This window comes from Hyaena hyaena, unplaced genomic scaffold (assembly GCF_003009895.1).
Source record: "Hyaena hyaena isolate Hyena2069 unplaced genomic scaffold, ASM300989v1 scaffold_245, whole genome shotgun sequence".
NCBI lineage: Eukaryota > Metazoa > Chordata > Mammalia > Carnivora > Hyaenidae > Hyaena > Hyaena hyaena.
In genome coordinates this window covers 399,113-416,014 of record NW_024080878.1, presented here as the reverse complement: position 1 = coordinate 416,014, position 16,902 = coordinate 399,113, and the positions used below count along the sequence as shown (strand labels likewise).

The 16,902-nt window shown below is 53.7% G+C and overlaps 1 protein-coding gene across 1 annotated transcript in view; it reads left to right on the top strand.

The window, feature by feature from the left end:
* The window catches only part of LMO1 (LIM domain only 1), a 40,928-nt gene extending 25,308 nt beyond the window's left edge, over positions 1–15,620 (top strand). Inside the window, exons 3-5 of the mRNA XM_039244620.1 lie at positions 10,886–11,099; positions 13,647–13,772; positions 15,246–15,620. Of these exons, the coding sequence (XP_039100551.1) occupies positions 10,886–11,099; positions 13,647–13,772; positions 15,246–15,351 (446 nt within the window). The 3' untranslated portion in view covers positions 15,352–15,620. The remainder of the gene's footprint in view (positions 1–10,885; positions 11,100–13,646; positions 13,773–15,245) is intronic.
* Positions 15,621–16,902: the final 1,282 nt, after the last annotated feature.

The window sequence follows — 16,902 nt, the reverse complement described above, 5'->3', positions numbered from 1 at the left end:
GGACTCAAAAAATAGGCCTTCATGGGGCTTTCATTCTGATGAGAAAGGCCAATCATTTGTCTTTAATACAATCACAAAAAAGGAAAACAATTACAAATTGTGATTAAAAACTCAGAAGGAAATGACAAGGGAGTCACATAAATGAGGAAATAAGGTAGTCAAGAAAAGCCTCTGTGAGGGGTGACATTTAAGCCAAAGCCTAAGGATGGGAAGGAGCCAGCCACACAAAGAGGCAGAAAAGGGTGTTCTTGGAAGGGGGAAACAGCATGTGCAAAGGCCCTGAGGCAGGAGGGAGATCTGGAAGGAATGTGGCTGGTGCACAGTATGGGAAGGGGAGGCAGGAGCCAGACCACATGAGGATATCATAGGCTCATTGAAGAGGGTGGATGTTATTCTCAGCCCACTGGAAGTTACGGAAGGGTTTCAAGCTGAGCAGTGACCTGACCTACTTTGTTCTGAAAGATTTCTCTAGCTGTTGTGTGAAGAATAGATTGTAGATAGTAGACACGAGAGGTTCATCAGGAGCTCTGCTGGTGGTGTGTGAAAGATGGTGGTAGCTCTGGAAATGGGAGGAAGAGGCAGGATGGAAAGTGGGAATCAGCAGTGGGGAGGTAATGAGGATGATGGAGCATCTGAGGGTGGCTCCAAGTCTCTGGCCTGAGCATCTGCGTGAATGATGGTGTTAGTGTGGTGAGGGGAGGCCTGGACAAGGGTACAGGGGCCAGGTCTGGGGGAGGAGATCTAGAGCCCTGTTTTCCACTTATTGCTTTTGAGATATGTGTGAGACTTCATAGAAACAGAGAACTGGTGGGGCACCTGGGTGGCTTAGTCGATTAAGCCTCCGACTTTCGCTTGGGTCATGATCTCACTGTTCGTGGGTTCGAGCCCCGCATCGGGCTCTGTGCTGACTGCCAGCTCAGAGCCTGGAGCCTGTTTCAGTCTGTGACTCCCTCTCTCTCTGACCCTCCCCTGCTCACGCTGTCTCTCTCCCTCTCTCCTAAAAATAAATAAAACATTAAAAAAAAAAAAAAGAAAGAAAGAAACAGAGAACTGGAAGGGAATGCCTACACTCGTTCTGCAGATAACTATGCAGATAACTGAACCATCATTGCCCATGACAGACTCTAAAGAGCACACGCAGCTTCTAATGTTTCTTAGTCCCCCTCACTGAAGAATGGCAGAAAATTGTGTGTCTCTGGAGAGCAGATTCCATTTGCACCCGCTACGGTATCTCTTAGTGCATCATCCAGGCCCCTGCAAGGTCTACACTGAGTCCCGTAAAGCCATTGACCGACACCAGGCTGTGCTGAGTTTGGCTTCTCTCAACAACGAGGGCCCATGAGATGTGTGTGGAAATTCCTCAGCCCCTTCATCTCCAAACATTCAAAGGTCACTGTGGGTTCAGACTTTAGGACACACCATTCCTAAGAAGGTGTGATCCACCAGAAACATGCTGCAAAACTGCCTGCTGCTTCCTACACCTCATAGGGCACTGGCGACTGGAGGCTTGTCCTGCTCCTGGAAGGGGTCTTTAGAACTTTCTTCTTTTGGCACGCGCCAGATTGGATCTAAGTAGAAGTTCACTTTCCCCATGCTTAGGGAAAAGATGGTACCATGCTGCCTCTGGCCAGGACACAGAACGGGAAGGGGTGGGGCCAGCAGCCTGGGCCTGAAGCTTGCCCTTAGGCAGGCTGTGTGACTTCTCTGACCTCAGGGTCATCATGGAGAAGAGAGTTAATGAATGTAAAGCACTTGGCACGTAGTGGGCCTTCAATAAAGGATATTATGCACTTGAACATGACTGTAGTGGCTGCAGGTGTGTGGAGACAGCACTGGGCGGTGCTTTCCTTCCACCTTCCCACGGCGGTGGACTGTGGAAACCTGGAAGGACTTAACACTTTAGAGAAGGCAAGGCAAGCACTGCTGGATCTCCTTTCTTTCTTTTCTTTTCATTTTTTAAATTATGAACTCTTTTTTAAAGTATTTATTTACTTAGAGAGCATGCACGTGTGAGCAGGGGGAGAGGCAGAGAGAGAGAGAGAATCCCAAGCAGGCTCTTCTGTCATCACAGAGTCTGATGCAGGGCTCAAACTCATGAACCAGGAGATCATGTCTTGAGCTGAAACCAAGAGTCGGACACTTAACCGACTGAGCCACCCAGGTGCCTGGACCTCCTTTTAATTTCTTATCCTGAGCCCAGCCCCTCTCTAGGACCCCCTCCCTCCCCTCTTCCCTCATTCACACACAAGGCCCTGGCTGTTGATTGAGGCTCCCCCCAACATTTGGGCTCTGGGCTGGAGCCCCCAGCCTGCCCCTCACAGCTCGGCCCAGCCCCCTGAAGACACGTGCCATCTCAAGGCTCCTATGTCTCTCTGAAGGCTACAATGCAAACATCTCAGGTCTGCCTCTACATAGTTCTCCTGTGCCCTTTTCATTCTTAGTTTCTGGTCCGAATCTCCTTTTTGGCCCCACTTAGAAGCCCTTTCAAGGTTCCACAGAAGCTAGGGTTTCTGCAGGGCCACCAGGTGAGCAGAAATGGCCTATGACACACCAGATCATGGAGACTGTGCCCTGCCTGGGCCATCAGTTCTCCTATCCTTAACCTAGGCCCTGCTGTAAGCATGCCTCCTGGCCCCCCGGCCCAGCATCATGCTGGCATCTAGGCTGCAGGGGAGGACCCAGATGCTACCCCAGTGAGCTTTCCTCAACCAGACCCTGCAGAGAAGCCATGGGACATGGGCTGGATGAGAACCTGAACTCTGCAATCTGGCAGGTGGGGACTTCAGTCCCTGCCCAGCAGCCTCTGGCTGTGTGACCTTGAACCTTCTAGGCCTCTGCTTCCTCATCCATTGAGTGGGCATAAATCATTAAGTACCTCGGAGTTAATATGAGGATTCACTGAAATAACAGGTGGAGTGAGTGTTGAGGAAATGGAGGGGGGAGGGGGTTATGAAGAGGTATCCAAAGTCTTGACTGAGAGGTCTCCATCTTAGGTTTTTTTTTTTTAATGACAGTATAACATCTATGCAGTAAAATGTACAAGTCTCAAATGTTCAGTGCAGTGAGTTTTTACATCTGTGTGCGCCCCTGTAAACACCACCCAGAACAAGAGCTAGGACTTTTGCAGCTCCTCACCAGGCTTCCTCATGCCTCCTGCCAGGCAATAACACACACCGTTATTCCGACATTTCTCACCACAGACCGGTTCTGCCTGTTGGGGTATTACATGCAAATAGAATTAGACAGCATGTACCTTGGCATCTGACTTCTTTCATTCACCATTCTGCTGTCTGATTCACCCATGTTGTTATGTGTATCAGTGATCCCGTGTTTTTCATGGCTGCGTTGTCATTCCATTGCATGACTACACCACAGTGTATCATCCATGTTACTATCAATGATCATTTGTATTGTTTTCATTTTGGGGCTGTTATGAAGAGAACTGCTCTGGACATCCTTGTACGTCCCCTCTGGTAGACATAGGCTGCCATTTCTGTTGGGCATATACCTCGGAAGAGAATTGTTGGATCATAAGACATAGATAATTTTTCACAGCTGATTTTTTTAAGCTGCTGTATCAAATACTGTCATAAATACTTCATGCCTATTATCTTATTTAATCTTCAGAATAATTCTTTAAAGTGGGTGGCCCTCATTTAGCAGGTTGGTAAATTGAGGCAGAGCTGGGAGGTGAGGAAGCCAGAATTCAAGCTGAGGCCATCTACACAGCCCGCCTCTTCTCCCAGACCCCCACGAAGGGCAGTGCCAGGGTGGAAGAGGCCAGTCCTCTGGTAAGCCTGGCCCAGTGGGGAGGTGGAGGCCACCAGAGCCCGGCTCCTCTCCCTCATCTTGCATGCTGAGTGTGCCACCTGTGAAGGGGTGCTCAGAGGGGTGGTAATGAATGTGCTCTAGGTACTGTAGCCACGCGTTTCAACAGTTGTTCTCGTTGGCTTTTGATTCCAAATGAGTAGGAAATGCTATTAGTTCAGGCCTCGCCTGCTGCATGGCAAGGCCCTGGGATAGAAGTGCAGTGAGACGAGAAATTGTGGAGATAAAACTGGTGTGAAATGGAGGCCTTCTCACAAGGCTGGATGTGTCCGTGCGAAATGAAGTTACTTCTGAGAAAACGAGATTTAAAGAGATTCTGCAGAATTAGATTACAATTTCAAATTTCCTTATTAAACAGGATTGATGCTGTGGAGGGGCCACTGGCTGGCTCTGTGTGGGACCCAACTCTGCAGTTCTAGGCCCAGGTGTGGGCCCACATGGGCACAGGCAGCTTGCAGGTGGCAGGGACCCAGATCGGATCCCCAGAGACTGCAGCTCCCCCTGCCCCCAGCAGCTGGAATGGGTGTGAGAATTTTGGGACTGACTTTCTGGGTTTTCACCACCACTCCTGTGGGTCCCTGTGGGCAAAACCCTGGGGCTCTCACTCTTCCATTTCCTTGGGAAGATGGAGTTGAGGACAGCACCAGGCCTCTTACTCATGGGTTTTGCTCAAATCAGAGCTTGATTTTGAGCTATGATCCATTTTTTGGAAATGTTTTTTAAAAGGCAGTAAACGTGCATGTGACTGCTTGTGCACAGATGTGTGTGTTTACATGTGCACACCTGTCATGTATGTGCCCAGATGCATGGATGTGTATTTTCACAAAACTTCCTGAGTGCCTGCTGTATGCTAACACCGTGCCAGGTTCTGGACTAAAACTGTTGTGGAGAGAATCCTTAAACACAGTCCCACTTCTCGCAGCCCCAGTGTCCATGTATGTGAGTATGCGTGCAGCCACAAGTATTTGTGTGTCGCTGTGCATGTTGGCAGACATGTCCTGCATCTGTGTACCTTCTCTGTAACGCCTCCCTCCTGGGTCCACCAGTCCTCAGAGGTTAGCAGTGCACGGCCTGGGAACAGAGCAGATGAATCCAGTGCTTGGGCCCAGAAGACAGACTGGCAGGATTCAAATCCCAGCTCTGTCCCATACTAACAGGGACATGCTGGAACCTTTCTTGGGCCTCAGTTTTCCCACTGTTAAGTGGAAATAATGTATCTATCTCATAAGGTGGTTGTGAGCCAGGCACTCAAAAGTTGAGCACTGCTAGCACAGACAGCATTCCCTCCCTGCAAGTTGCCCTTAGCCCTGGGAAAGCCTGGCTTCCCTCCCAGAGGAGGAGAAGGGGTGGCCATAGTGAGGGAGAGAAGCCCCAGAACTGCACTGGGTAGCTGTGCTGTGTGCTATGGGGACACAGATGCAGAAGCACTACTGAGACATATGCAGAGGTTATGAGAAATGCCAAGGCTACACCCGCCCATGGTCCCAGAGGAGCCCGCCCTGAGCTGCCACAGCAGTCCCTTCCCACTTGACGGGGCATCAGAGTCGCCTGTTGGACAGACCAGGCTGCTTCCTTCTACACACCTCTGCAGTGACCACTAGACTGTCCTTTGGGTAACGCTGGACTCTAGCCAGTGCCTGTGTGATCTTAGCCATGATGGTGGCACATTCAAATCCATTTATTTGCCTCAAAGCAAGTGATCATTGCTATCTGAGTGACCTGAGATGGAGCTGAGAGGAAGGTCATCCCTTCCTATGTGCCAGATGGGATGACACTAATCAGAGCTAACTTTTGACTGCCGGGTCCAATTAGTCCTCAGCTTCACATAGATTTACTCCCTTATTCCTCATGGCAACTCTGTGAAATAGGTACTATTTTCATGTTCATTTTACAAGAGTGAAAACTGAGGCACAGAGGAATTAGAATCACACAAAGGTGTCAGACAAACCCAAATTGAAGGATGCTCTATAAAATAACTGGCCTGTGTTCTTCAAAAATGCTAGTATCTTGAAACATAAAGACAGGCTTAGCCAGTCTTCCAGATTTAAGTGGACTAAACTGGACAAGTGAATACAATGCATGATCCAGAATTTTATTTTGCCACAGAATATATTATTGGAGAAACAGGTAAAATCTGAATGAGGTCTGTAGGTAATAGTGTTACATCAATGATCATTTCCTGGTTTTGTTAATCGTGTTGTATGAGAACGTCCTTGCTTTTAGAAAGTACACATCAAAGTATTTAGGATTATAAGGCTTCATGTCCCAAGCCAACTCTCAAATGAGTCAGAAAAAATATTATAGGGAGATCTGTAGGGAAGGATAAAGGAGACATGGTAAAATGTCCATATTTAGGGAACCTGCACGAAAGGTATACAGGAATTCTTCCTATTTTGCAAAAAAAGTTAGAAGAGAAAGGAAACAAGTGTCAGAACAGGGGGAAGGCGTCCTGGGATGCATATTAATAAAACGGTCCAATTCCAGTTTGTCAGTTCCCTCCTCAGATCCAGACTCTGCTGCAGCATCGTATGTATGACCTTTTTCTATCATCACCATCATCTGTGAGGAAAGAGACCTTTATGGCTCCCATTTCACAGCAGCAAGTCAGAAAGATGAGGGATTTGCTCCAGGCCCTCCAGCAACTTTCTCAGGCCAGAAAGTAGGCTCTCTGAGTTCAAACTCAGTGCCCTGAGCCTCAACCCCACTGGTGACTCTGAGTTTTGGTCCGGAGGGGGATGGGCAGGACCAGGCATTTCTTCCCAGAGCAGAGATGGAGGGAAGATCCTGGGACAGAAACAGACAGGGTCCATTTGCAGGATGGAGAGGGATGCTATTCCAGGATTCCGCAGGGAGCAGACCCAGAGGAGCCAAGCAGGACATGCCAGCATGTGGGAGGGAACCTCACATGCCAGTCAGAGTTGCCCGTGGTGGCTACAGGGCCACAGGGCGTACAGCTCTGAGTGACCCAGGGCTGGGCGGGGTGGGCATTCTGGGGTGGAAGACTGGCTCTGGAGGAGCTCAGCCTGCTGTCCAAGCTGGAGGCATCAGTAGGACTGGGAGCAGTGGGCTTGGCAGTTTGGAGAAGTCCGCATGCTGGATGTGAGGGACAGCGTGGCCTGGGGTGGGTGGGCAGGGATTGCCAAGGACTGGGGTCTGACCTGGCAGACCACTTAGGGGTCCCTGTGAAGAGGAGGGCTTCTCTCCTGGCTGGCAGGTGAGTGTGGGAAAAGCCAAATGACCTCTGGCAGTCCCTCCTGGTCACTGGGACTGTCTGGCTTGTCCTCAGATTAAAGAGCTGTGGGTAAGTGTCTGGCAGCCAGATGAGTCAGACTGGGAGGCTGCCTCCTTCCACTATCAGCCTGCCTGGTGTAGAGGCGGGGTAGGGGTTTGGTCGCTCTCCCCTCAGAGGTCATCCCCCCACACCCTGAGATTGAGGAGGAGCACCTAGGCTCTGCGAACTGGCTTATTTGGCTGTGTCCCACGTGTGTCTGAGCTTGTGCCCGCACGTGCGGGCAGGCTCAACATCATCCATTGTAAAATATCAGTGTTTTCATGGGTGAGTAGTAATTACTGGGTAATGCTTTAAAACCTTTCCTGAAGGAGCGCAAAGCTGTTTTTTTTCTAAAGTCAGGAGTACATTAAAAGGATTACCATGTAGATTTGATTTTTAGATAACACTAAAATGGATCCCAAATGGACTTCAGCAAAGGGATGCTATCTCCTTAATGGAAAGTGCATGGCCCGAGGCTGAGCTCCCAGAGCCAGGCAGGGGAGGGAGGGAAGAGGTGTCTGCTGGCTGACTGGCGGGCTGGGTGGGGGCTGGGGAGGCAGGGCAGGGAGAGAGAGCCCTGACCCTCTGGGGAGCATTTCACTTCATGTGCGGAGCAGGAGACCAGAGATGCCCCCTGTAAACCTCCTTGCCTTTCCAGGAGTGTTTTCAAGTCTCCTGAACTAACCCAGGAAGAGCAAATGGTATGGATGCTCCCTAAAGAAGGAAGGGGGGAGTCAGACTTGTCCCAGGACCTCAGCCTTTCTAGACAGAGAAGGCTCAAGGTCCCTGTATGCCCTGGGACCTCCTTGGCCAGGCTGGCCCTGCAGTTCTGTGACTCAGTGGACATCAGAAACTGGCAGAAGCCATATGGCTGCTGCTGCTGCTGCTTTTTTTTTTTTTACTTTAAAAAAAAAAGTTTTATTTATTTTTATTTTTGAGAGAGAGAGCACCAGAGGAGAGGCAGAGAAAGTAGGGGACAGAGGATCTGAAACAGGCCCTGCTCAGACAGCAGAGAGCCCAACACGGAGCTCAGACTCACTAACCACAAGCTCATGACCTGAGCTGAAGGCAGATGATTAACCGACTGAGCCATCCATGCTCCCCGAATCTGTGATTTCTTAAGAGTTCTCCAGGGCCCAGGAAGCAGAGTTCAGTACCCTAGAGCAGGGTTCCCAGGTCTTCCCAGCACTGCTAAGTGCCAGGCCCAGCCCAAGCACAGGCAGGGGGCAAGGGACCTGGGGACACTGCGTGGCCTCACTCCTATGGCCTCCCTGGGTCCTGTAGGCTCAGGGTCCCGCCGGGGAAGGAACTGCCAGCCTGTGCTGCACCTCACAGCCCTGCAGGCTCTGGGGCTAGGCGTGCTGGGGCCTGAGCTCAGAAGGCCAGCCTGTCCAGAGGCCATGCCAGAGGGAGGATAGAGCAGGACAGATGCTTCTAGTGCTGGGATCCTTCCTTATTTGGGGTATAACTTAGTGGATCGGGTGTATCCCCTGAGTGTGGATATTCCAGTTACAACCCCCACCCTGCTACTGAGAACACAAGCATGGAACCCTGGGGGCTCGGGCCTGCTACCAGTCTAGGTGAGCAAGGGGCAGACCAGCCTTAGTGGAGCTAACCAGAGGCCTGGCCTGAGGTTTTCCAAGCTAGTGTGTGTGTACAGGTATAGCTGTGCTGGCTGGCTGCCCCCTCCATGGGCTCAGAGGACAACAGCACCACCCTAGGACCCACCCACCTCCTCACACCTAGCTCCCCCAACCCCTCTCCTGTTTGCCCACACCGGATTCATCCCTGTAGGCCAGGTCTTGGAAAAAACACTTCAGAGCCCCCTTAGCTCTCAGGGATGCCTGCTCCCCAGCTGGCTTCCACAGCCTCCTTGGAGCTCTGTGACCAGGCTGGACCCAGCCAGAGGAGACACAGGCAGGCCTGAGGACATAGTCATCCTGGGCCTCATCACTCTCTCAGACCAATTAACCTTTAGAGCTGCATTAAGGAAATTAGTCAGCAAGCCTCCCAGCTAACAGCCAGGCCCTGCGGGGACAGGAGGAAGGAGGAAGGAGAGAGTCCACTTCAGCCTGGGCTGCTTCTCCCCTGCCCTCACCTGTCCTGCTGCTTCTGAGGGCCTCTCCCCAAGAGAGCCACAGGAGGCAGGGAAGACCCCCGGGCCAGTTTGATTAGTGGCTCACACTAGACCTTACCTTCAGACCTTCTGTCCCTCAGTTTCCCCATCATTCCTCAGAACATTTGGCTGGAAGAATTCTGAGGGCCCTTCTGACCTGACATCTGTGGGTTCTGAGACTGAGGCCCCTTGGAAGCTGGTCCTCCTCTGAAATTGGAGGAAGGGTCACACCCCAGGAAGGGGGAAGGGAAAGGGTGCAGCTAAAACGAGCCAGGGGCAGTGGGCCGGGGGTGGGATAGGAGGGATGCCAGGAGGTGGGAGCTGAACCCAGAGCCCTGGAGAGTGCTGGGGTCCTTGGAGAGGATGGGGCCAGGAGCGGGGCAGACTTCAGGGGCTGGTGGAGAGCCAAGGAGGCTGGAAGGTGTGGGCTGTTCCCCTCCACAGTGGACTCCTCCATCCACCTGAGCCTTGGTCAGGGAAGGCACCACCCACCCCCACTGTCTTCATGAGGGGCTCAGGCAGCTCTGAGGGACATCCCCCACCCCACGTGCCTCCCAGCCTGGGCCTGGGCTCTGAGACTCCCAACAGTCTTCACCACATTCAAGCCTCAGGGCTCTACACAGATGTCCAAACTCAGGACATCAGTCCCCACCTCCTCCTCAACTGTTGCTCCCTGTCACTCCTCGTGGCCCTGAGGCCAGAGGCTAGGAGCCTGCGCCTCTGTGCCCAGGCCAGCACACTAGGCCTGTGTACATGGGATGTGCATGAGTGCACACACTTGCCTGCTGGGAGGTGTGCCCCTCCTTCCAGGAAGCTCCATGCTGAAATTCCTGCCCTCTGTATTTTTTCTTATATGTTGAGAAGCACACATGGGCCCTGGGAGCTTCCCCCCACCCTACCCCACCCCCACCACTTTGGCTCAGAGATTCTTATCTTGGAGGGAAGAACAAGGATTCAGAGACTCTGAACCTCCCCTCCCTCAGGCCAGGGCAGGGAGAAAGTTTGAATCTAGCTAGAAGCTTTCCTAAGGAGAGTCCCAACTAGGCCGGGCCCAGCCGCCTCGCTGCAGGCATCTGCCGGGTGACCCAGAGCCCCGCTCCCAGCTGTGCGTGTCAGGGGGCACCCCCACGCTCTTCCTGATACCGCTACAGTACTACATGAATAAACCAAGAAGCCTGACTTTTTAGGTTAAAATGGTCGAAGGCACAAACAACATGAGGAAGTCTTGAGGTAGCAAAGAGATCTGTGAGTTCTAGTGGACGCAAGCGCATTATGAGATTCGGTCCGTAGGGCCACTGAAAGAGCCAGTCAGATGTGGCTGCATGAGGAGGTTTTCAGGCCTCCTATTGAGCAGACCACACAGGAGGCAGTGGCCGGATGGACAGGAGACACAGCTCAGGAGGGCCGGGCCTTGCGGCTATGTGTGCCCTGCAGCAGAGCAGATGCGGGGCTCCCCAGTGCTGCCTGCGGCTTCTGGAGGGATCTTCTCAGGGCAGGGAAACAGCCTGTGCTGTTGCAGCTGGAAGGACAGTATCCGGGGCTAGGGGAGGAGGCTGCTGGGGAGGAAGTGGAGATGCCTGGGAACCCCCAGAAAAAGCAGTGGGCCCCTATTCCCAGAAGGATGGGTCCCGAGGCCTGTGTCCATCTGTCTGTCATCTGTCCATCCGCAGGCGTGCCGATGCTCTCCGTCCAGCCCAAGGGGAAGCAGAAGGGCTGTGCGGGCTGCAACCGCAAGATCAAGGACCGCTACTTGCTGAAGGCACTGGACAAGTACTGGCACGAGGACTGTCTCAAGTGTGCCTGCTGTGACTGCCGTCTGGGCGAGGTGGGCTCCACCCTCTACACCAAGGCCAACCTCATCCTGTGCCGACGCGACTATCTGAGGTGGGCCTCCTGCCAGCCCTGGCTGCTCTGTTCAGAAAGCTCCCATCCCCCGGGACCCAGCAGGGCTCTGCCCCTGCCTTCTGACCTAGGCCCTGTCTGTGTGCACTCGTTCCGGACAGGCCTGGCCCAGCCCTGCTCCCCCAGATGCCAACGGAGCCCTGAAGACAGAGCCGCACATTAACTCCCTGGCCTCCGTGCCCAGCTCAGGTCCTGGGCAAGCCTTTGCAACCCCTGGGCACTGGAGATAGGTTTCCCTAGGGCCCCAGCAGGGCTTGGCCCCTCTCCCTGCAATCTGGGAGGGGACACTTCAGAGGACTTCTTGGTAGGGAAGCTCTAAATACTCTGGGTCCCGGGATTGAACTAGCTCTGAACCTTCTGTCTTCTAACCTTCTCCAAGCCTCAGTTTGCCCCTCCAGGAATAGTATGAAGACTAAAGCTTCAGATCATATTCCTTGGAGCTCTAACTCACCCTCCCCCACAACCTGGATCCTATCCCCTGGGGCTGTCTCCCCCAATTAACCCTCCCTTAGGCCATTTATGACATCAGCAAGGTTGGAAGGAGGCCACAAAGTGGGGGCCTTGGCTGAGACCCAGCATCTACATTTGGCTCCCACACAGGCTGCTGAGGGGTGGCCGGGCCTTGTGGGGAAGGAAGGCCTGCTGCATTAATTAACAGGTCAGGGCAAAGGCTTCGTGGATCTCCCTCTGTTCAGATCTGGGCCGTGGTGGGGGGCAGGGTTATCAGCAGAGTCTCCCCTACTTTGGGGAAGAGCCTAAGGTTTTCCTGCCTGCACCTTCTCTTTCTTCTGCCTTCAGCAGTTTTCAAAGTGTAGCAGTAATCCAGGACCAGTGACCCAGTGTTCCCCGCTGGGCTGGAGGAAAGGGCTGAGGCCAGGAGGAGGGGTTAAGAAAGGTTATTTCTGGGGACTCCTCCCACCTTGATGACCTCGACGGGGCCTCCAAGTCTGAAGGTTTCAGGCATCCCCTGGGGGCTGAACCTCCCAGGTTGAGAGGTATCACACCAACTGATGAGTCCAGAGGACCTAGGGAGTGGGTGCCACAGTGAAAGGTGGGCTTGTCAGCAGAGCCAAAGCACCCACAAGCATTCTGAGCCCTGCCAGCTACTGGGGCCTGAAGGTGATTTTTCTGGGTTCTGGCAGAGGGCAAGGAATGACTTTGGGGCCAGGTAGGTCAGTGGGCTGGGGTGGGGGTGGGGCTGGTGAGCTCCAGAGAATGGCTGTCCAGAGCCTGCCCCCTCTGCAGCCACTGCTCGTTGGAGTGGGGGCAGTGAGGCCCCCCTGTGGCAGGCAGATGTTGTGGCCCAGCCTTTGTCTGCCTTAATCTGAGCCACCAGGCAGCTCAGGCTGATGAATAATGGAGCCAAGCTCATCCGCAGGCGCCTGAGCTTGAGCTGGACAAATCAGGGATTAGAGGGTCTCCTGCCTGCCTCTCAGCGCCCTTGCCTCACTTGGGGCTTGCTCAGCCAGTGTGCAGGAAAGGAACAAGGAGGAGCCTGGCTGGCTCAGACTATTGGAACCCCCAGCCAAAGATTGGCCTGCGCTGGGGAGAAAGTGTGCACCCTGCCCCTTGTGCTCTTCAACCAGCCGCAAAGAGGAGGGACCCCTGCATCGTACCAGATATGCTGGGAACTCTCTTTGGGTGTCAGTCTTATTTTAGAAGCATCTTTGAACAAGATCACCTAGTCCAGCACCCCCATTTTGAGGAAGGATAAACTGAGAGCCAGGAAAAGGAAAAAGGGCTTTAGGCAGATCACCCAGTGAGCTGGTAGCAGAAAAAGACCGTCCCACAGGATTGTCAACCCCTATGGGGTTGATCTTGGGGAGTGCCTCGGTGGCTCAGTTCATTAAGCATCCATCCTACTCTTGATTTCAGCTCAGGTCATGATCTCAGGGTTAGAGACCAGCCTAGGGCACCACGTCGGGTGTGAAGCTCCCTTAAGATTCTCTCTCCCTCTGCCTCTCCACCCGCTCCACACATGTTCTCTCTCTTAAAAAAAAAATAAATGAATGAGTTAATCTTGTCAAGCCCTCAGAACAGTGCATGGCACATAGTAAACATACACTATATAGGTGTTCACTAAATGACTTGGGACTGAGAGTTTACAGTTTTCACAACAAGCCTGCAAAGGATCTATTTCAGTGTCCCTGTTTTACAGTTGAAGTAAGTGAGGCTCGGAGAGACTCATGACTTGCCTGAGGGCAGGCAGACCACCTCTGAATTCATGCTTGTGTGACTCTGGAGTCCTTCTCAGGGCCCACCCCAGTGTTCTTCCAGTGGCCCTGGGTGCTACCCGAACCCCGGTAGGAGCCGGGGAGGCGGCCTTGTCAGCCCAGCCAACCCCCGAGCCCTTACACTCCCCTCCCTGGATGGCTGTGCCTGATCTCTTCGCAGAATCTAGATGCTGCCGTCTGTGCTCCTTCCCCCTTGCCTGAGCCCACCTGCTAAGCGCACGGGAGTAGAGACTTGGGCAGAGGCAGTTCCCCTGCCCTTCAGCCCCCTGAACCCTCTGCACCATTCCCTTGGCAGGCTTTTTGGCACCACAGGAAACTGCGCCGCCTGCAGCAAGCTCATCCCAGCCTTCGAGATGGTGATGCGGGCCCGGGACAATGTATATCACCTCGACTGCTTCGCTTGTCAACTGTGCAACCAGAGGTGAGTGCGCTGGCCTGGCGGCAGACCCAGCACATTCACCAGGCCCCAGCTAATGCCTGGGGGTGCAGACCAGGAGGGCTGTGGACGTGGACGTGCAAGCGTGGGTTCTGTTGTGCATACGTTGTAGGTGCATGCTGTCCAGAGCATGCGTGGGCACATGTGTGTTGTGTGTGCCTGAGCCCTGGAGCCAAGTGTGTGCACTCCAGCACTGTGTGTGCATATCTGTAGGGCACAGGTCTGTGTGAACGGGTCATGCGTCAGCTTACTGTGTGTGCACACTGTGCCGCGGACATGTATGTAGTTTTAAATGTCCCCGTACAAGGTGGGTATGTGTGTGTGCTCTGTGTGCAGGCGTGTGCACGGTGAAGGAGTATGAACGTGCACACATATTAAATGTGCATGTACAAGGGTTCTGAATGCATGCCCTGTGCCCTTGTGTATGTGCCACATGTAGTGCATGTATGTACATATTAGTGAGAAGGAGTTCCCAGACCTGGAAGGTGAAATCCATTATGGGAACAGCTACTCACTCTTGTCTGATCCCAACCTGCCTCCTTTCTGGTCTTTGGCTCCTACACAGTGTCCCAGCCCTGTGGGAGGCCCCGGGGACCTAAGGAGCCAGAATCCTCAGGAGCTCCCATGTCAGGAAGGGGCTAATACAAGTGTTCCCAGAGGATGAGGTCCAGAGGGACCTGTAGGGAACGCTGAGGGGATAGCTGGGGGCTTGGCCAGACCCTCTGTTAGGAGGACTCAGTGAAGTTGCAGTGCCACCTGGTGGTTGCATTGGGATCTGCTGGGATGGGGCCTATGCCCCTGGGGACCCACAAAAGGCCTAGCCCCCGGGGGACATCTTTGAGGACAGGCTAAATCCTCTAGTACTTGAGGGGGCTTGGAGGGGGGGGCAGCAAAGCAAGGTCTTCTTTGGGTGGGAGGGAAGATGGTGGACAGAGCCACCTCCTTCTGGAAGGATGCTCCAGGAAACCTATAGATTCTGTTCAAAAAAAGAGTACCCTTCACTGAGTCATCCTCTTAAGTTGGGGAAGGGAACAGAGGAATGGAAAAATCAACCGTGTTACCCCTTCCTCCTTCCCTATTTCTACCTCTCCCCTTTCTTGGTCTTTTTCTGTTTCTTTGTCCTTCTCTCTCTTTTCCCTCTCTGGGACTGGGGTAGGCTATTCCTATACCTTCCCATCAACCCCACCCCTCCATGGAGACCTGCCTGTGGCCCAGACTTGTCTGCCTGTCTGTCCTAACCCCAGACTGTAGGGCCTGGCTAAGGACTGGGCTGACCCAGGGTGATTGACCAGGTTTGCTATGAGACTTGGGGATCCCTTCTGGAAAATTCAAGGAGCAAACCCTCCAGGACCTCAGTTCTCACATGTCCACCTCCTGGGCTGGGCTGGGGCCTGTCTGGAGCCCCCACCATCCACTGGGACCCCTCCATGGCCTCTCTCTCCTGCTTGGATTTTCCAGATTTTGTGTGGGAGACAAATTCTTCCTGAAGAACAACATGATCTTGTGTCAGATGGACTATGAGGAGGGACAGCTCAATGGCACCTTTGAATCCCAGGTTCAGTAATGCCCGGAGCCTGGCCTCCAGGCCCACCTGTCCGTCTGCCTGTCTGCCTGTCTGCCCACCTGCCTGGCCGGCCAGCCACTCTCCTGCCGTTTAGAACTCCTCCGTCCTCGATGGGAGGGACGGCCCTTCCTCCGCCGCCCGTCTGTGTGTGACCCCTCCTGGGGCCAGGCTGGGCCTGTACAGTCTGTCTTCTGTATATAAATGGGAACATTTATTTTATGAAAAATGTAATGCGATTTTATTACTGGCGTGGATTAAACTTATGAATGTTTCCGGGGAGGTTACTGTGCGTTGATCACATGACTGACACAGACCTAAGGTCCTTCCCCTCTGCTTGGGAGCAGAACAGGGCCTTCCCTTTGACCCCTCCAGAGTGGGGTGTGGAGCAGGGCATGGGGGTCCAGCTGGGTAGAAGCTGGAGGGAAGGGGACAACCCCAGACATCCCACAACCAGGGGTGGGCTCTCCCCTGGCAGAGTATATACCCTGGCCCCCAACATAAAGAGAGGCAAGATGAAGCCCTTCCTTCCCTGGGTGTCCGTGTTACATCCCTCCACTGAGACCGCCAGCCAGGAACCCAGCCCTGACCTCCCCCACAGTAGGACCCCAAATCCTAAGCTCCCTACCATGGGAATACCGTCCTTAAAGCCATCTTCCCTTCCAGGGTGATGGACAGTGTTTGCTCTCTTCTCCCTGCAGCTTGGGCCTGACCTGGGGCCCGCCTTTCTGCTCTTCTGGGGGAGCAAGAACAATCCTGCTTGCCTGTATTCAGCCCACACAGGCTGGAGGCTCTCATTCATTCATTCAGCAAACCTTAATCCACTCTGTCTCAGCCCCATGCTGCAAGCACCAGACACGCGGATGAATCATGGATCAGACACAGTCCCTGCCCTTGAGGAGGAGGGAGAAAGCCAGGAAAACAAATGGAGCACGTTGCCATGAGGATGGACACCGCAGGGAGACCTGGGACAGGCCAGCTCCTGTCAGCGGATGCAGGCCACTTTGAACAACTCCAGAGAGTCAGGGACAGACCGTCCAGTAGACACCCACAGTCAGACAGATACGTGTGCTGGCAGGGAGGAGACGGACACACCAGCAGACGGGGGTGTAGGCAGAAATAGGCAGGGACAGCCAGCCAGGCAGACACCCAGGGTGGTTTGCATCCACCAGCTGGACCAGGCTTGCCCTGGGCAGCAGGGACGCTGTCTCTCTTTTGGCCGCAGCCACAGCACCAAGCACAGAGCCTGGGACCGTGAACGTGCCACTGAGCGGTATTAAAAATAGGGACTCCTTGGGTCCAAAGCCTGCACGGGGAAAGCTGTATGGACAGACTCCCCCCACCAGCAGGCATTTGCTCCTCCTTCTCCAGAGAGTTTTCACCCTGACCCCAGACCCCAGGGCTGATGGAGCCTGCCCACTGCTTCAAGCCCCACCTGCTCCTGGGCCGGGACCTCACCTCACTCTGGCCCAGGCCTGCCCCTCCACCTTGAGTGAAGTTGGGGGTGGTGACTGGGCCCTTTGGGCGCTTGAAAGAGGCCACCTCTCCATGCTG